General features: G+C 42.0%; 1 protein-coding gene and 1 long non-coding RNA gene across 2 annotated transcripts; one reads left to right on the top strand and one right to left on the bottom strand.

Moving 5' to 3' along the window:
* Positions 1-7011: 7011 nt before the first annotated feature.
* SNRPE (small nuclear ribonucleoprotein polypeptide E) lies at positions 7012-12826 on the bottom strand. The gene is made up of 5 exons (XM_036079549.2): positions 12700-12826; positions 12170-12196; positions 10810-10872; positions 9515-9593; positions 7012-7232 (listed from the first exon to the last, which is right to left on the bottom strand). The coding sequence occupies exons 1-5, from the start codon at positions 12751-12753 to the stop codon at positions 7177-7179; spliced, it is 279 nt and encodes a 92-aa protein (XP_035935442.1). The 5' UTR covers positions 12754-12826; the 3' UTR covers positions 7012-7176.
* A 148-nt stretch (positions 12827-12974) lies between these two features.
* LOC144382615 (uncharacterized) lies at positions 12975-20230 on the top strand. Its single transcript, XR_013449928.1, has 3 exons — positions 12975-13414; positions 19537-19602; positions 19791-20230. It is a non-coding gene; the product is annotated as an uncharacterized LOC144382615 (long non-coding RNA).
* Positions 20231-20669: the final 439 nt, after the last annotated feature.

The following is a 20669-nucleotide window of genomic DNA, read 5'->3' as shown; positions in this document are numbered from 1 at the left end:
ATCCATACAATATACTACTACTCAGCGGGGCGCCTGGGTGGCTCAGTTGTTAAGCGTCTGCCTTCAGCTCAGGTCATGATCCCAGGGTCCTGGGATCGAGCCCCGCATCCGGTTCCCTGCTCCGGGGGAAGCCTGCTTCTCCCTCTCACACTCCCCCCTACTTGTGTTTCTCTCTGTCAAATAAATAAAATCTTAAGAAAAAAAGAATACTACTCAGCAATAAAAACAAACAAAATACTGATACAAGGAACATGAACCTCAAAAGCTTTTTTTTTTTTTAGAGAGAGAGAGACAGCAGGGGGAAGGGCAGGGGGCAGGGCAAAGGGAGAAAGAGAATCTTAGGTAGACTCTAGGTCCAACACAGGGCTCCATCTCACCACCAACATCATTACCTTAGCCAAAATCAAAAGCTGGATGCTTAACCAACTGACCACCCAGGTGCCCCAAAAGCATAATATATGAAAAAAGTCAGACACAAGTAACTACATACTGTAAGATTCCATTTACAGGACATTCTGAAAAAGGCCAAACTCTAGGGTCAGAAATCAGATCAGTGGTTGCCAGGAGCTAGGGTGAGTGAAATGGACTAACTATGAAGGAGCTTGAGGCAAAATTTTGGATCATGGAAATATTGTTTGACTGTGTTAGTGGCTATATGAGTCTATACATTTGTCAGATGTCAGCAAAGTACACAGGTGTAAAGTGTGAATTTTAGTATCTGTAAATTATACCTCAATAAGCTTGACTAAAAAAGCCCAAGCAAAACAGATTTCCCAAATTGTAATGTTTTGCTTAATGTCGAACAAGTTTACCTCTTCTCCACATATATTCCTTTTATTAAAAAAAGATTTTATTTGAGAGAGAGAGTGCAAGTAAGAGAGCATGAGAGAGACATCACGAGTAGTGAGCAGCGGGGAGGGGCAGAGACAGACAGACAAGCAGACGCCCTGCTGAGCAGGGAGCCTGATGCGGGGCTCGATTCCAGGACTCCAGGATCATGACATGAGCCGAAGGCAGACGCTTAACCAACTGAGCCACCCAGGCGCCCCTCCAACATATTCCTAAACAAATCTTTTAAACTATAAATTATCCTCATTTGGAACTAGACAAATAATACTTCTTATGCATTCCTAAGGCCTGAAACAGCACTTTGTATGTATTATCTCATTAAATCATTCCAACAACACTATGAAACTGAGGTCGAGAGGTTTGGTTAATTCTAAAGTTGGGATTTAAACCCAGGTATGTGGACTCCCAAGATCTTTCCTTCTATACTTCACTGCCTCCCCAAATCTCCAAAGACAAGGACTAAATTTTATATTCTTTACTGTTTAGCATGTAACATTCAATAAAAGCAGACACTGTTGAAATATAAGAAACACCTTCCAAACTGAGTATCTTATCAAGTAGGATCTAAAGAAGGCTGCTTAGTTGGACAAATACTCCCTTCCCCACTCTCTTCACACCATCTACCTTCTCTCTGGTTTAGCAACATAGTCCACCAGGAAGAGGCACTCATTTGTTTATTTCCCCCAAGTCTCCTCTGCAATTTCCTAGCCCAGCAAAACATCTCTTAACTCAGGATGGCCCTGGGGATGAGGCTAATCTGTTAATACTCCAGAGACCGCAGTTTCTATGGACAAGGAATGATGATCCAAGATCATCTTTCTCAGGAATTATTTTCATAACTAGGGAGGTAAAGATTACTGTTTTATGGAATAAAATTAGTCACATCATTTCATTTGTATTCCCCTATATAGTCCAAGATCATTACTTCAGTTGCCAATTTTCTCAACTATGGCATTTAATAATTCTTCACTGGAACAACTGATCCCCTTCCAAAAACAGCCCTGTTCTGACATTCTTCTCATTTACAATGCTTTAGTTTTAATGAACAGAAAACCAACCATGAAATTTATTCTCTCACATAACAAGTTTGGTAGTAGGCAAGTTCCAGAGGTGATTAATTCAGTGGCTCAAAAATTATCAAAGACCAAATTTTTTCCATTTTTCTACTCTGACATCCTTAGGATGCTGGCAGTTATAACTTCGTAGCAGTCTCACAACAAGCCTGTGAGTTTCATTCCAACTGCTGCTTGATAGTTGGCTGGCATGAAGAAAACAATTTTCTGATATATACTACGGAAGGCAATTTAGAAGTACCTACAGAATTATTTTTTTTCCTATAGAATTATTTTTAATGTGCATATCTTTTGATCTTGCAATTTGACTTCTAAGAATTCAACTCACAGACATATGTAAGTGGACAAAAACAGGTATGAAGATGTTCAGTACAAAATTCTTTTTAACAGCAAAAAACTGGAAACAGCCTAAAATATCCACTAATACAACAGATGATTACTTAAATTGAGAGGCCCATACAATGGAATACATCACAGCTGTTTAACACGGAAGTATGTCCAAGTTTTTTGATAAGAGTCAAGCTTCAGGGAGTATGCTTACATAAGTAAAACTTACCTATGACACCAAAGCACAGGCAACGAAAGTAAAAATAGATAAGCTAGGTTACATCAAAATTAAAAACGGATGTCCATCAAGACATAATCAACAGAGCGAAAAAATCTATAGAATGGGAGAAGATATTTACGAATTGTTTATCTGATAAGGGGTTAATATCCAGACTGTGTAAAGAACTCCTTCAGCTCAACAGCAAAAAAGTAACCTGTTCCAAAATGGGCAAAGGACTTACAACAGACATTTCTTCAAAGAGATAAATGATCAATAAACATATCAAGAGACACTTACCACCACTAACCATTATGGAAATGCAAATCAAAACCACAATGGGACATCACCTCAAAACCATTGGGATAGTTGCTATCAAAAGTAGAAAATAGGGGCGCCTGGGTGGCTCAGTCGTTGAGCGTCTGCCTTTGGCTCCGGTCGTGATCCCAGGGCCTTGGGATTGAGCCCTATGTCGGGCTCCCTGCTTGGCGGGAAGCCTGCTTCTCCCTCTCCCACTCCCCCTGCTTGTGTTCCTGCTCTTGCTATCCTCTGTCAAATATAATAAATAATCTCAAAAAAAAAAAAAGTAGAATATAAGTTTTACCAAGGATGTAGAGAAACTGGAACCCTTGTGCACTATTGATGAGAATGTAAAATGGTGTAGCTACTGTGGAAAACCCTACGATGGTTCCTCAAAAAGACTTCGGGTATATGCTCTCAAAAAAATTGAAAGTAGGGTCTCGAAGAGATATTTGTATACCTTTGTTCATAGAAACGGTAAGACAGTTCCTCAAAAAAACCTTTTTGGGGTCAGGCACCTGGGTGGCTCCAGTTAAGCGTCCGACTTGATTTCTGCTCAGGCCATGATCTCAGGGTTGTGAGATCGAGTGCCATGTCAGGCTCTGCATTGGGCCTGGAGCCTGCTTAAGATTCTCTCTCTTCCTCTCTCTACCCATCCCCCACCTCTTTAAAACAAAACAAAAAATATGTGGGTATACACTCAATTGAAAACAGGGTCTTAAAGTGCATTACTCATGACAGCCAAAAGGTGAAGGTAACCCAAATATCTACTGACAGTTCAATGCATAAACAAAATGTGTTTTATAAACAGACAATAAAATATTATTCAGCCTTAAAAACAGAGGAAGGAAATTATGACAGTCTACAACATGGATGAACCATGAGAACATCATGCTAAGTGAAAAAAGTCCATCACAAAAAGACAAATATTTTATGGTTCCATTTATATGAGGTATCTAGATCAAACTCATAGAAACAAAATAGAATGTTTGCCAGGGGCTGGGAAGGGTTGGGAAGTTGTTGAATGGGTACTTTCAATTTTGCAAGATAAAAAAGTGCTACAGACTGTTTGCAAAACAATGTGAACGTACTTAACATTACTGAGCTGTACAATTTTACCAAAAACTGAAATTAAAAAAATTTTGAATAAAAATATCATATTGAGAAACAAACCAAATTATATATACCTGTAAAGAGCTTAGAAGATTAACGGCCTAACTCCTAATAGATAGTTATATATAGAGAATACTGATAGGGAAAAGAACGACTTCTGTTTTTTTACTTTATATCTTTCTGTACTATTGGCATTTTAATTATAAACATGCACTAAGTGGGGCGCCTGGGTGGCTCAGTCAGTTAAGCATCTGACTCAAGATTTTGGCTCAGGTCATGATCTCATGGGTCAGGCTCCAAGCTCAGTGGGAGTCTGCTTGAGATTCTCTCTCTCCCTCCCCTCTCTCCCCACTTGTGTTTTCTCTCTCAAATAAATCTTAAAAAAAAAAAGCATACACTAAGCTAGGATTTTTAAATTCAATTTTTAAAAAAGTTTAGTGGATAGGGGACAGAGCCTGGGTGGCTCAGTTGTTAAGCGTCTGCCTTCAGCTCAGGTCATGATCCCAGGGTCCTGGGATCGAGCCCCGCATCGGGCTCCCTGCTCCACGGAAGCCTGCTTCTCCCTTTCCCACTCCCTCTGCTTGTGTTCCCTCTCTCGCTGTGTCTCTCTCTGTCAAATAAATAAATAAAATCTTAAAAAAAAAAAAGTTTAGTGGATAAAATTTAAACTCTAGGTACAACAGACTTAAGTTTTTTTTTTTTTAGATTTTTTTATTTATTTGAGAGAGAGAGACACAGTGAGAGAGGGAACACAAGCAGGGAGAGTGGGAGAGGGAGAAGCAGGCTTCCCGCAGAGCAGGGAGCCCGATGCGGGGCTCGATCCCAGGACCCTGGGATCATGACCTGAGCCGAAGGCAGACGCTTAACGACTGAGCCACCCAGGCGCCCCTAAACTTAAGTTCTAATGCCACTTTAAGAAAAGTTACCAACCATATCTCCTCACAAAAACACACCATAAGTAGGTTATTACTATTAGTTCTAAAAGGAATAATTAAGGAAAAGCTCCTGGTGTCATCCAGTTAAGAGGAGATGCTGCCTATTAGGCTTTAGCCCAGGAACTGCCCATGACACTTATTAGCCAATAATGCCTAAATCCAAATTAGATGAAGATCCACTCTCTAATCCTGAAACTAACAAATGTGATACAATGACAACAGCTGGTGCCTGCAAATACAAAATCCTAGGGTTTTCGAACTATTCTTACCTTTCTTCCCTACCTACTACTACTAAAACACCAGGCCTGCACCAGCACTGAACTTTTTCAGAGCCTTATTCTCTTCCCACCCCCACTTCAAGAATGTTACAAGAGAGTTAGTGGGTGGTTAGCAAGACCCCCTCAGAAACCAACAGCCATTCCAGAAAAATAATTGCTCACATACCAAGGGCTGCCAACAAGAGCAGCTTCCCAGCAGCATTTTTTAATAACCTTAATGAAGCAGAGAGCAACGCCTCCCATAATACAAATTCTGGTTGGAAAAAAGATCTACAGATTGTGGAAAAGTACAACTTAAAAAGCAAACACCACAGGCTCCAGTAAGGGAGGAAAGCAAGCAGAGATTTCTAAATACAGAGCTCAATTGTAAGAGTTCACTGTACCTTATTTCTATCATCGTTTGCTCTGTCAAAAATAGAACCTTCCATGTCTTGATCCATTGAGAATAAGCCACAGCAGGCACAGCTTTGCTTACACAGGGCAGCCAGGTCAAAAAGGCCACACAGGGAAATGGAAAAGCAGCCAGCAGGTTTTCTTAGGGATTATACTGCTCCAGCTTTTATCCTTCTTCCCAGCTATTTTGGTGCCAAGAAAGCTGCAGGGAGGTCTTTGCTCTGAAAAAGCTTTTACTAGAAAGGCTAAAGCAGTCCAGGGCTGCAACTCCCTCTGCTGCTCAAGGTTTTCTTTGCATGCTGTAGCAGGTTCAAATGCATTTCAAACTCAACTACGTTAAAAGAGCTAAAGTAGCCCTTTATTTCCAAAATGTGACCAGAAAGGCACAGGTTCAAATAGGAGAGGAACAGCTAGAATGCCAACTTCTGAGCTGGATGAATTTTTACACTTACCTACAAGTCCCCTCTATCTCATGAAGGGTTTCTTTTACTTAGTTTAAATGAAAGTTCTCCACCTCCCTCACAGGCACTTGGAAAAGCAGGAACTAGACTTCTTGTTCCCTCTTCACCCACCCTTAATAATGCCCACTACCAAAATTTAAGGCAGGCCTTATTCATCTTTCAAGTTCTAATTTAAATAGCACTTAAGCACATGGAACTGAAGCAATTTGTTTGCCAGTCTGTTTCACTGCATTTATTAGACTTGGAACCTGTGTAACAGCAGATGCTCAATGATCACTTATCAGAATTCTAACTAGAACTGCCCTGAGATCTTTTTTTAAAGTTTAGGTAAGTAATCCCTACACCCAATATGGGGCTCAAACTCATGACCCCAAGATCAAGAGTCGCACATTCTACTGACTGAGCTAGCCAGGCGCCCCAAACTAGAACCACCCTAAGGAACTGGGGAAGATCTGTTCACATAATTCAATTAGGACGTAAGCAATTACTGGGGGAGGCACCAACATCTTTAGATTAAGAATAAGAGGCAGGTGTTGCAGGTATTGCTCCAACTAACATACTATTATTCTGCTAACAATTTAGCAGCACTGCTTGTGGTCTTTTTCAGATTACCAATCTCACCAAGTCTCCATTCTGGTAACTGTTAACAGAACTCATTTTACATGTACTTTTAGGGCACTTTATTCTTTGCTTATACCCAAACACTTCTCACAGTGTGATCTTAGTGGTACAAGAAATCAGAGACCTCAGAGAGTTACTGTGAGAGTGCTAAGCAGAAACAGAAGCTGATATAGCACGTCCAGCCTACTGTGGTCAGGTCTTGTGTCCCAGCAGCCAGAATGAGAACTGCTGCTGAAGGCACGTATTAGTGCAGTAACCTCCTCTTCTCTACCACCCAGTATCAGGAGCTCACCTGTCAGGTAGAATTCCTACTCTTTGCCATGAAGAATCTATACATCAGGTTCTGGAAAAAAACAAATGCCCAGGGCAACTGCCACCCTCCAGAAAACTTAGCTGCCACTGAGTGAACGGTCTCTACCACTGGACAGAAAGAAACAATGTAAATTTTTAAATAAAAGCAATCCCACAGCATTTATTGTCCTCCGGTAATAACATAAAGGTAATCAAAATAATACGAACAAATGTTTTAGAACTACACTCACAACAAAGGACATCTAAAAAAACAAACTACATGGCCGCCTTAAGAATTTCTCACTTCACAGATCATTTCTAGTTGGAGACACTCTGGAGCAGGGTAATATTATCTCCTTTTAGCATGATCCGACCTGCAACACAAAATTAAAAAAAGAAAAAAAAAGCTATTAATAGCCATTCAGACAAGTGTGTAACCACCATTTAGCCTCAGAATTTTGGATCATATTTAAGCAATTTTGAAAATGCTTTCTCTCTTGAGCAGGTATGTGAAAATTTTCAAATATCCATATATTGAAAGGCTGTGCATATTAGAGCCTATGAACTTTTCCAGCAATAACCTAATGAAGGTAGAGAAATGTTATTTTATGAAAAAGAGTTTCTATAGACTAAGTCAAATGAATAGATCTACCCCAACATATCCCACACTGCTCTGAGTTTGTAGAAGTTGGGGAACAGATTATGTATCAAGTTTAAAAAAATGCAGCATACTGCAGCACCATTCTTAGAATTCTCAGTATATTAAAGACTCCATCCTGCAATTAATAAACCTGTTTGAGCTTTACCCAACATTTCGTAATCTTACTTGAGCAGAGAATACTTTTTTCCTGAGAATGTCCATAAATATTTTTTAATATTTATATTAAATATAAAGTTAGTTTGAGAAATGCTCATCAACCCCAATAGATTAAATGGTTTCACTTCCCGAGACTTCTGCAACAGATAATATTAATCTATTCTATAGGATAAATACTACCATGGGAATTCAACACTGCAAATAATATATAAGTAATAGGATGTCAATAAGGCTAGTTTGCCCTTCTTGGCAAGACAAGTTTAAATGTGAAAATCCAAGCTTTCACAAAAATAGCCTAAGCAGAAAGCAGCATAGCAAAACACCATACCACTTCTCAGATTCTACTTTCCACATATCTACTTTAGGATCAAGAGAATCCTCAGGGTTTGGAAAAAAGAGGCACCTGAAGCCTACCACAGATAAAAGTACTAGTGACCTGTGAACTGGGGCATTAAACAATTAAAAACAAAGTATCTAAATAAACTTCAAATGAAGAGGATTTTAAAAGAAAGGACTCAGTTTGTCTTGTTGAAGTCATGAATCCTAAAGACCCTTTGTTAACTGGGTTAAGAAACTGCATTCATTATTTAAATATTTTTGAGTTTCTACTACATGGCAGGCACTGAATTAGGCAGTGGGCTTATTAGAGAGCAAAAAAAGAAAGGACTTAGGAGCATCTGGCCCAGTGAGAGAGACATTAATAAAATAACCCCACTAATGAGTGTTTTACTATAAATTTGGGAGAACACAGCACACCCTGCCTCCCCCATCCCTACCCCAGTAAAACCAAACCAAACCCTGATATTTGACATTTGAGTCCTAAAGACATAGGAAACAGCATATACAAAGATTTACAGTGGGGTAAATGTGCAGATTCAAAGAACTGAAAGAACACGATGTGGATGAAACTCAGAAAATGAACCTGAGTGCTACAAAACAAGCAGAGGGACAAAAGGCCAGATCATGAAGAACCTTGCAGAATGCATTAAAGATTTTCTTGTCCTCCTAGCAACAGGAAGTCACTGAAGGATTTCAAGTAGAAGGACGACGAGGTCAGACTGGTGCTTTTAAAAGATAACTGCAGCCTGCAGAGCAAACTGGAGGGAGATGAGGTAGTTACAAAGAAATCAACCAGTAAACTGAATGGAGGTTGGTGCCATTCAGTAAGGCAGGAAACACTAAAATAGCTCCAAAAGAGTGTAAGGGGTGGGAAGTAAGTTTGATTTCTGACATGCTAACTTTAAGGAGTCTTTGAGACATTCAGGCAGAAATGTTGAATAGGCTCAGAGAGGTCTAGGGCTACAGAGGTAAATCTGAGGTCAATATATAGATGGTAATTGAAGGTAGAGTCTTGAGTGCCTTAGTAAATAACACCGAATGACAAGAGGACCTACAACTAAGCCTTGAGCAACTCAAAACATTTAATGGCTGGGTCTCAAAGAACGAATATACAAAAGTCTGAAAAGGAATAAACAGAAATGAAAAGTGACAATCTGAGTATAGTACCACAGAGCCAAGGGAACAAAGTGTTTTAAGGTGGGAGTGGCCAACAGTGCCAAATGCTGTTCAGAGTTTGATGAGGACTAATATTGACCATTAGATTTAACATCATTTGTCTTTGGTGACCTTGGTGAGAGCTGTCTGAGTGGAAACACAAAAGCAGAAATGGGAGTGGGGTTAGCTGTAAGTGGCAGAGGATAATTTCAAGAGTGAACTACTCCCTCACATAGTAAATTCTCAAGTGCAAACTAAATTTAAACATGAACTGAGTTGCAACTCATTCAATTCTGCAAGTGAGTAAAAATTTCCACAATTCCCAAAGGCCATCTATATTCTTACCCAGTTGTTTTCTTGACTTTGTTTTAGAATGAATCTCTTCGGCATCATCTAATACGAGGTTCATGTACTCATCAAAACCCTAGAAAAATAAGCCAACTGTCATTTTCAAGTAAAATCATACCCAACCACTCCAGATGAATACACCAACCTAGATACAGAAATGCCAACTAATTTCAGAAACTCACCTCTCCACTGATTTTTAAGCTAAAACACCACCTCCCTCCCTTTTTAAATAACAAGAAAGCCAGAATGTACTACAAATTACCTCTGGAGCCTTTTGGACTTAAGATTTGATTAGCTATGCCTAAGAGCCATGGTCTCTTTCTTTTATAACTTGTCCAATATAGTTATGTGTGTACATATATGAATTAACTTCCACTGCCACCAGTCTTCCCACGTTCCTTACAAAACACTCTTGCCACTACCCATAACGTTTATTTTTCTACCCATAAACAGGGAAGGGGAGATTATTGATGCAATCTACAATATCTAAAGGTAATATCAAAGTGTGCTAATGTCCTAACATAATACTTTTCAGCCATATTTTATGTTTCTTTAAAAGATTACTTAGGGGCGCTTGGGTGGCTCAGGTCATGATCTCGGTGTCCTGGGATCAAGCCCTATGTCAGGCTCCCTGCTCAGTGGGGAGTCTGCTTCTTCCTCTCCCTCTGCTCCTCTGCCCACTTGGGCATTCACGTTCTCTTGCTCTCAAATAAGTAAACAAAATCTTAAAACATTATTTAGAGATGGGATGCCTGGGAGGCGCAGTTAGTTGGGCATCTGACTCTTGGTTTCAGCTCAGGTCATGATCTCACGGTCCTGGGATCAGGCCCCTAGTCTGGCTCTGCACTCAGCTTGAATTTCTCTACCTCTCCCTCTGCCCCTCCCCACCTCCCTCTCTCTAAAATACCCCCCCCCCCCACACACACGCACATTATTTAGGGTATTCTGCTATCCTGAAAATCTTATTTAACTAACCCCACCCAGCTCTATTCAGGTATCACCTAATATAGAACTAACACACCATTAATTTTCACCCCACTCTAATTTTATTTCTTTTGTCCCCTCCTTCAAATACTAACACTGTTATTTAAATAATTTTAAAAAATTAATTTTCCCTCTTTTATGAATGACCCAACCGCCATCAAATAGAACAACGAGACAAGGATAGTGGCCCTGAAGAACTTTGCTTGGGTTGGGTCTTTGACTTTTTGTACACTGCTCTGGCTGGGCATTTTTGTGTAATTGTTTTCTGTGAACAAACTGCTATGAGATAAAACATCCTGGGTACTCACAATGATACAGCCCTCTATTCGCATGTTCACTTGCTCATAAAGCCACACCTGAATTCGAGATCTCTGAAAAAAAAAAATTGTTATGTTAAAAAAACAAGTAAACAAAACCCAATCACTCTGGTCAAACAATAAAGAAATATGGCTCCTAAAGAAAACCCTAAAAAGTAAAAGCCAAGAATTTTAACTACTTGAATCATATCCAAGAATTGATAACCAAGACTAATTATTTGCCAAGAAACATTCTCAATAAATGCTATATTGGGACTAAGTTAATAATTTTCCTGTGATCTTGGGACTCAATCATATTTCTTACTGCTTCTCATCTCAATGCATTTAGACTGCAAATTGACACTGTAGCACAAAGCAGTAATTTCCAATGATCAAGGGCTTCTTTCTTATCTGCTATAGCAAAATCCAGCTTCAAAACAGCTTTCTCTAAGGTTCCTGGCTTCCCTCACATTTAACAACCAGGGGAAGGACCCTCAAATCTGGTGATTAAAAATTACAATGGCTTGGGGCAACTGGCTGGCTCAGTTGGTGAGGCGTGTGACTCTTGATCTTGGGGTTGTGGGTTGGAGCCCCATGCTGGGTGTAGAGATTACTTAAAAAAAAAAAAACTACAATAGCTTGAAATTAACCTGTTTCCAACTATGTTATCACATACTAAAATTTGTCAGAGTAACAGAAACTACATTTTCTTTCCAAACTAATTTAAATACTTTGCCCTACCACCTCACAATTTGAGTTGCTAAAAATCCCCCCAAAGGAAAGCAGGCTGTCACAACAGCCTCTGAACCTATCCCTCCCCTCTTCCTTTTTTGGCATCTTTTCTATATTTAAGTCGTCCCCTCCCACCTTACTACGTGGTTTAAAGTAGACAGGATTCTTCTTCCAATGTTTCATCCCAGGGGAAAGAAAGGAGAGAGGTTCCAATGTTCTAGCCATAATTACTACCAACAAAAGTACCCAAATACCAGTCATGTCTGCCAGTAATTATTTTGAAATTAGTGATTTTGGTCTTTCAAAGTAATGATGACACAATTCTTTCAATGCTTGGGGTTGACATTTCATGACATTAGAGCTTTCCCTGAGCCCCTTCCCCTCAAATACCCCTCCAACCTCTAGTTTCACTTACTATTAATTTTTTAAAGTTATCTCGCCACGCAACGTGGGGCTCGAACTCATGACTCCAAGATCAAGAGTCACTTGCTCTACCGACTGAGCGGGCCAAGCTCCCCAGTTGTACCTATTTTTAACTCTAGAACACGCTGATCAGACAGGATGACACAAATAGCCAAATAAATTCACGTTTTACTTAAAAAGGAATTAAAAAACAACGAAGAACAGGTAACTTACGTACATTTTGCAAGTATCTGAAGATGAGGTTCTGTACCAATGGTTAAGGAAAAAATACACGCACAGAGTAGCCGATGCTCCCAGACACTGGTCGATCCTACCCCCATCTCGCCCTTGTTTTCTGAACACGAGGTGTGGTGCCCATGCAATGAACAGTGTCCAGCTAGGCACTGGCTAGGGGTTCCCGAACGGTTCTGAAGGAATCCCCGCCCACTCTTACTCTCCTGGAACTTCTTGGTGCCGACATCTTCCTCCTCCCCGAGACCGACGACTCCCACTTTCACTCAGTTCCTAATTAAAGCTGTCTTCCTTTCGCTCATCCGCGCCACGCCTGCACTTCCCACCGCAGGGGTCGGCCCAAGCCCACCTCCCACCGGGTCTTCAACTACCCGCGCTTTCTCCCGGCCACGGTCGCCCCGGGGGCTCATGGGATGTGGGTCCGCACTCCGCTCCCTCAGGCCTGCTCTCGGTCTGCTCCTTCGCCCCCCGTTTTCTGGTCCGAACCTCCTAGTCCTGACATCCTGCGTAGGATACGATGGGCTGAACCATCACCTTCTGCACTTTTTGGCCCTGGCCACGGTACGCCATGGTGGAAGCCGACAAAGACCGCACGCTACCTCAGAGAGCAACTTCCGGAATAAAGAACCGGAAGCGGAAGTGTATGGCGCCCGCGAGGCGACCTGGGGCGGCTCCTGGGAAATGCCTCTCTAGCATGGGTGTTGCTTTTCTCTGTGCTCTATATCCCTTGCGGGAAGCCAGAAGGAGGCTGTGCACTTTAGAACGTGAGTCGGTCCTATAGCGCCACCTGGAGGGAGACGGGAGGAGGCGCCGAGGGGCTTCGCTTGTGTGGCCGCCGCGGGAAGCGGCGCGGACTCCGGCGCCATCACGGCTCCATTTTCTGTGTTGGCTTTAACTGGTCACAGTGTGTGCCTCTCTCTCTGAGATGGGTTGGTCTAGTGCTTTTCCTAAGGCCTGTTTCCCTGGAATTTAGGCATGATGGGACGCATCGCCGTCTAGAGGGTATGGCGGCGAGGAGCCCCAGTTCGGGGGGGCCCCACCTGGCACTCACAGCCACAGACAATCCGAATTCAAAAGCCAGGCGCTGTGGTTCGCTGTGTAGCCGATTCCACTCCCGTCTCCTTTGTGGGGCGTTACTGTAAGGTGGCGACAGGGCCTGGCTAGCGGGAAAGCCCTGAAATCTGATGGCTGGGCCCAAATGCAACTCGCTTACGGAGTGTTTGACCAAGGGGTAAGTTCCTCAGCCTTGCCGTGTCTCGGCTTCGTTGTCACCAAGATGGAGATGACAGGGTCTTTGGTCGCGAGGTTGGAGATTTCAGTGAAGGAGTAGCATGTGCGTGGACTCAGCAAGGCCTCCGTGTTGGAACACATCGTTTCCAGGGTAACACAGCTGGAAGGGAGGAGCTGGAATCTGTTAGGTTTTGTCAGTGGCTTGAGGCCTGGCAGAAATGGCATTTGACCAGAATACCCATTTTACAGATGGAGAAACTGAAGATCGGAGTTGAAGGGATTCCTCCAAGGGGACAGGGGCAAGTGGCAGAATCATAACTTGCTTAACTGAGGTCTTCTGTTGAGGATGATATTAATACTGACCTCATAAAAATGTTGAGATCAAAGGATATGAAAGTGAGTTTTGAAATATAAAGAGCTAGAAACTGCATGGGATAATTGTTTTAAAAAAAAAAAAAGTCCCCCCCCAATCCCAATAGAGGGTTATGTTGTCCACAAAGTAAACAGGGGATCAGTTGAATTCAAAGATGGCATGGATGGAAGAAACTATCATACCTGTCTCATTTCAGATGCAGAGATGCTTAGCTACACTTGCAATTTCCTATCTCTGAAGTCATGATTCCTGAACTTTTGGGGATTGATCCCTATAACCAGTCATCTGATTATAAAACTCATGAGATTTGTTTTTTCCTTTATTTTTAAAGATTTATTTATTTATTTTAGAAAGAGAGAAAGAGGGAGAGAGAGAATCTCAAGCCGACTCCCTGCTGAGCGCAGAGCCTGATGCAGGGGTCTATCTCAAGACCCTGAGATCATGACCTGAGCCAAAATCAAGAGTGGGATGCTTAACAGGCTGAGCCACCCAGGCGCCCTTATTTTTTCTTTTAAGTGATTTTGCTTTTTTACATTTAAATCTTTTTCCATCTAAAATGTTATCCCAGTATATCCTAGAACTGATACAACTTTATAATATCTAGACGGCTACCCAGTTTTACCATTACCATTTACAGAAAAAACTATTGTTCCCCATTTAATTTAAAATGGCACATTTATAGGGCGCCTGGGTGGCTCAGTCCATTAAGCGTCTGCCTTTGGCTCAGGTCGTGATCCCGGGGTCCTGGGATCGAGCCCCACATCTGGCTCCCTGCTCCATGGGAAGCCTGCTTCTCTCTCTCCCACTTCCCCTGCTTGTGTTCCCTCTCTCACTGTGTCTCTCTCTGTCAAATAAATAAATGAAATCTTAAAAAATTTTTTTAAAAAATAAAATGCCACATTTATAATATACAAGTGTATGTATATATGTATAGTTTATATTTTGCCCAATTGATCTTTGTGTCTATTTATGAACCAGTGTCACTCTTATAAGTCCTGTATGATATTTCCTTATTTGGTAGGACTAGAAGTCGATAGAACTTTCTTAGCTGTTCTTATTTATTTTTCTTACAAACTTTAGAATTAACTTATCTAATTAAAAGAATCCTTTTGGTATTTTTACTGTGATTACATTAAACTTGAGAAAAACTTAGAATCAGTTTTTTTAAACTACCTGATGTCTATTTGTTCAAAGTTCCCTTTGAGTCTTTGGGAATTTTTCAGTTTTCTTTAGTTTTTAGTTTCTTCTTGCTAGTTTATCGAGTTTAATCATAGACATTGCCTCTTTCTTCTTAACAATTGTCTTTTCCTCAGTTGTATGCTCTCGCTGGTTTTTAGAAGAAAAAGTGATAAATTCAATTATGTAAAAATCACATAAAGTTTTGGGTGACTAAACCACCACCACAGTAAGCAGAGTTAAAGATCAGGGAGAAGTATGTTTGTACCACATCAAACACAAATGGCTAATTTTACTAGTATATAAAGAGCTTTAAAAAAATGCTTTTCTCGTCTCTATTGCTGTGAAAGAAATATTTCAAAACTTGGTAGCTTAGAACAACAACAACTATTTTGTTATAATTCATGATTTTGTGAGTCAAGAATTTGGGCAGCTCTCAGTTGGGCATTTTTTTTTGCTCCAGAAGGCATATTTAAGGGTTTGGGGTGTGTGTGTGTGTGTGGAAAGCTGGTCTCACTTGGGTCCGTCTCCATGTCTGTGCAGCCTCAGGGCCTCACACCTGGTCTCTTGCAGAGTAGGATGCTTGCTTTCTTTTTTTTTAAAGAGAGAGTGTGAGCGCATGCCTGTTGGGGTGGGGAGCAGAGGGAGAGAGAGAATCTTAAGAGAGAGAATCCACCCAGTGTGGAGCCAATGAGGTGGTGGGGGGGGGGCGCACAATCTCATGACCCTGAGATCATGACCTGAGTCGAAATCAAGGCCTGGCGCTTAACCAACTGAGCTACCCAGGCACCCCTAGGATGCTTTTCTAAATGGTGGCCCAGGCCTCCAAAAAACCAAAGCTGAAGCCAACAGTACCTTTTAAAGGCCAGGCTTGGAACTAGTATACAGTTCACACCTCAGGCCAGATTCAAATGCTGGAAAAATAGAGCCCACCTCTGTTAAAGATTAAAGAATTTGCAGCCACAAACTGACACAAAGATCCAAAATAAAAATTGGCAATGGAGGTGGGTGAACAATCAGATTATAGTAAAGGAAATATAGATGGTCTTCCAACATATGAAAAGATGCCCAACTTCACTCATTATGAGGCATGCATGTTAAACTACACTGAGAAGCCATAGACAAAGATCAAAGAGTGGTGGAAATAGAAATTATTAAACTGCACTATTAGATATTTAATCCTACAGGTAAACTTACATGTGTGATATAATGTAATCATTGCAGCATTGTTTAAAATAACAAGGCGGGGCGCCTGGGTGGCTCAGTCGTTAAGCGTCTGCCTTCCGCTCAGGTCATGATCCCAGGGTCCTGGGATCGAGCCCCGCATCGGGCCCCCTGCTTGGCGGGAAGCCTGCTTCTCCCTCTCCCACTCCCCCTGCTTGTGTTCCCTCTCTCGCTGTCTCTCTCTGACAAATAAATAAATAAAATCTTTAAAAATAAATAAATAAATAAATAAATAAATAAAAATAACAAGGCAGTGGGCGTCTGGGTGGTTCAGTCGATTAATCATCTGCCTTCGGCTCAGGTCATGATCCCAGGGTCCTGAGCTCGAGTTCCGCATCCCGCTCCCTGCTCAGTGGGGAGTCTGCTTCTCCCTCTGCCCCTCCCCGCTGCTCATGTTCTTTCTCACTCTCGAATAAATAAATAAAATCTTAAAAAAAATCATAAGAGAAAATAAAATTTACAGTGTACTGTACATATATTCATTGAAAAAACCCTGAGTATAGGCTAGCCAGGCTGGGAGGGGACAGGGTGGTGGCAGGCCTGGCCCCAATATAGTGCTGTTCTGTAGCCTGGAGGCCTTGGTTTAGCAGGGGCAGCCCCCAGGTGGGCCTGTGGGCTGTGACAAGGGCCTGGATGCGCAGTACATCTGCCCCAGTGGCCTGGAGGTATACCACAGGCCTGTGGCCATGGGCAGCTGCAGCCACACGTGAGTTCACTGGCCTCTGGGAGACCAGTGCACAGAGAACTCAGGGATCAGGGCTCCCTATGCAGTGCCATCCCTCCCCTTCGGGCTTTTGCCTCAGCCCACCCTCCTGCCCGCCAGCCTTTGGCACTCAACTTGATCACCCCGTAGGCACACAGGGTGACCTACTGCCCTGCCCGGTCCTGGGGCTTCCAGGGGCTGCTGAGGGCCTCAGAGGCCTCCCGAGGGAATTCAGAGGGTGGCAGCCCTGATGCCTCCATCAGTTGCCTTCTGTTGGGTCCCTTGGAGACCGCGTTGGGCATTTGTAGATAAATGCCTTGTGGCTTTTGCTGTCAACTCTTTTAAAAAAATCCATATATGAGTGGATCTGTGTAGTTCAAACCGGTGTTGTTCAAGGGTCAACTGTATCACCAGTTCCATAAATTCATTAGGTAGTGGAAGGTACTATGAAACTAGTTTTCCTTTTTAAATTACAACTAATCATAACATTCTTGCAAAATTTGAGATTTTCATGACACTCCCAGAGGTGTCTGTAAAATAGCCTTAATTAAGAATTACTGGTCCAGGGGCGCCTGGGTGGCTCAGTCGTTAAGCGTCTGCCTTCGGCTCAGGTCATGATCCCAGGGTCCTGGGATCGAGCCCCGCATCGGGCTCCCTGCTCCCTGGGAAGCCTGCTTCTCCCTCTGCCCCTCCCCCTGCTTGTGTTCCCTCTCTCGCTGTGTCTCTGTCAAATAAAATCTTTAAAAAAAAAAAAAAAGAATCACTGGTCCAAAGAGATATACCGAGTGGCGCCTGGCCGGCTCATTCGGTGGAGCGTGCAACTCTTGATCTTGGGGTTGTGAGTTTGAGCCCCAGCTGGGTGTAGAGATTACTTAAAAATAAAATCTTTAAAAAACAACAACAAATACCAAAGAGATATACCCTAAGAAAAGAGTCAGTTCCGGGCCTCCGAAATACTGAAGAACATCCTTCCTCTTAGCTTGAAGTTCCTTCCATCTCACAGCTTGCTGAACGGCTGTTATTTTTTTTTTTTTTTTTAAGATTTTGTTTATTTATTTGAGAGAGAGAATGAGATAGAGAGAGAGAGAGCATGAGAAGGGGGAGGGTCAGGGGGAGAAGCAGACTCCCCGCTGAGCAGGGAGCCCGATGCGGGACTCGATTCCGGGACTCCAGGATCATGACCTGAGCCGAAGGCAGTGGCTTAACCAACTGAGCCACCCAGGCGCCCCTGCTGAACGGCTGTTATTGATAAGCATTCCAAAGAATGGGGTTGCAAAGACAGGGGCAGTCTAGCAAAGATGGGTATATAGCCCCTGACACGGGTATATGGGCCAAGAGCTTTTTCATTCATTCAGCAAATGTTTATTGAATGCCTTTTGTTATGGGCTGAAGTGTGCTCCCTGAAATGCCTATGTTGAAGCTCTAACCCCCCAGCATCTCAGAATGTGACTGTAGTTGGAGATAGGCCCTTAAAGAGGTAATTAAGGTTAAATGAAGTCATATGGGTGGGCCCTAATCCAAGATGACTGGGGTCTTTAGAGAGCCATTAAAACAGACATGTACACGTAGAGGAAAGACCACATGAGGACAGTGAGAAGATGGCACCTGCAAACCAGAGAGAAGCCTCAGAAAAAAATTTTCGAACACCTTATCTTGGACTTCTAGCCTCCAGAACTGAGAGAAAATAAATTTCTGTTGTTTAAACCATCCAGTCTGTGGTATTTTGTTACGATACTAGGTACTGAGAATATATAGGTCAGTAAGAATCTGTCTCAAGTTTCTATTCTGCTGAGGAGGATGGACAGGTAAACAATTTTAAAACGGTGGGGGTAAACAAATAGTGTATGCCTAGTGGATGGGCACCAAACCCCAATTTGGGGAGAGGAAGAACAGAGTGTTGGGAGAGTAGCCTGGAGGCCATAGGATGTGTAGGAGTTAGCCAAAAGAGGAGACTTCTAGGGAGAAAGACAGCGTTAACAAAGGCAAAGGGCTGGAGAGAGATTAGTGTTCAAGGGAAGTGGACAGCTTGTAGTTTTGAGGCAGGAGGCTGGGAGGACAGGGCCTTGCATGCCATGCTAAGGGACCTGAGTATAATTGTGGAGGAAGAGGGAAAGGTTGGAAGACTTTTCAAAGCAGTGACTCAGATTTGCATTTAAAATCTTTGATTAAAAGATCAGTTTACACTTAAGCCAAGAATGGTTGACAGCAAATTGAGAGCAAGAATAAGACAAAGCAGAGCCTGAGAAAGTACCAATGGGATGGTCAGGGGTCACATCAACAAACCTTCCCTGCTGTGTTGGCCTTGTTAGCAGCTCACACCATCTCCTTTGCCAGGCAAGCTACACAAAACTCCAGCTCTGACACCTCAAGGAAGCCTTTCCTGACCAGTCTCAAACGGACTTCTCATTCCCTCCATAGCATCATCTACTTATACTTGCACCTACTTCATTCCTGATACCTTTCTCTTAAAAGTACTTCCTCTTTCTTGGGCAGGGGTTTGCATCATACTCCTCTCCCTGGTGACAGTAATGTTAAGTGATGGTTAGAATTTAGGTTCTATTTTGAGTCTCTTCAAGGGGTGGGAGTCCAAAATACTTTGTGGCAGTTATGCTGATGTATTAATTTCACATTCCCTTGTTTTTCTAAGCTCGGCCACCCTCCTTGAGATTCCCAACCCAAAGAAGGGACCTCCTTCACCATATACACCTGTCAGGTAAGGATTCCTTCCATTTTGCTTCGCTCTTCCCTTGAAATTTCTCCTCCCTTGTTTCCAGTCTTCTTGATCCAGCCAATTCCCTATTTCACTTATTTATTCAATAAACAAGAGGCTATTTGAATATTTTTTCTTCTCTTTCTTCAGAATCTGACTGGCTCTGCTTACTCTTACTCTTAACTCTGCAGGCTGTTGTCTTACTCCTGAGGACAAAGCAGACATGGAGTCAAAGACCCAAAAAACCCAGGGAGAGGCAATGCCAAGTTTGAATCCACTGCTGCTTGCTCATCACCATAGATTCAGCCTCTGTAACACCTTAGCAGTTAAATACAACCTAAGTACTTCCCTCTTAGGCCCCCAGGAAATCTTGTGACTGACTCCTTAATTTTTGCTGATTCTTTGCTCATTTTATTGTACAATGTTAAGAAAATGGTCAAGATCAAGAATTTTCTTTATGCTCATGCCCTTAACATCATTTTGCAAATTCAATTAAGTTGAAGCACAGTTTGGAGAATAAGTTATTAATGCAGTCAGATGTGTGGGTTGTGGGAACTTGCAAAGATTTATCAAGCAGCTTCCTAAAATCAGATTTAAGAAATAAAGAGCTCTTGAAAGTCAATAAATCAAACCCAATTGCACATAGGAATATACTTTCTGACACTACAGTGGGGATATAAAGCAGTGATCTTCCAGTGCAGCATAGCATGTTGTATCAAAATGGATATGTGAGTTAAGAGGTACATAATACTCAGTAAATGTTAATGGTTTTAAATATTAGACAGCAACTGGAGACCACCCATTTCCTGTTGCTAAACTGACAAAAAGCAATCAATTTTAAAGAATTGCCGAAATATTCCGGCAAAATGAGGCCACAATTTTAGAAAATTAACACTGTACTTTGATCAACATAGATTAAGCTTTATTTCTGAAACAGTATTAGTTATCAGTCTAACTCTGTGGTGGTTTCAAAGATTGGAGAGGTGAAAATAAACTCTGTTTTGGTCATCTGAGAGGACCTATTAGAATTTGAAGTTAAGGTCAGAGCTTTAGGGATCATTTATCTTGAG

The sequence above is a fragment of the Halichoerus grypus genome, chromosome 7, assembly GCF_964656455.1.
Source record: "Halichoerus grypus chromosome 7, mHalGry1.hap1.1, whole genome shotgun sequence".
Taxonomy (NCBI): Eukaryota; Metazoa; Chordata; class Mammalia; order Carnivora; family Phocidae; genus Halichoerus; species Halichoerus grypus.
Note: the sequence above shows the minus strand (reverse complement) of the source record. Positions and strands in the feature narration are given on the sequence as shown.

What these genes read in the sequence shown, in the direction of transcription:
- SNRPE (XM_036079549.2), bottom strand. Translation starts at nt 12,753, where the DNA reads ATGGCGTACCGTGGCCAGGGCCAAAAAGTGCAGAAGGTGATGGTTCAG. An exon ending in GAATAGAGGGCTGTATCATT is followed by an intron (nt 9,594 to 10,809) that starts GTGAGTACCCAG and finishes TTATTTTTCTAG; the next exon opens with GGTTTTGATGAGTACATGAA. An exon ending in AAAGTCAAGAAAACAACTGG is followed by an intron (nt 7,233 to 9,514) that starts GTAAGAATATAG and finishes TTTGTGTTGCAG; the next exon opens with GTCGGATCATGCTAAAAGGA.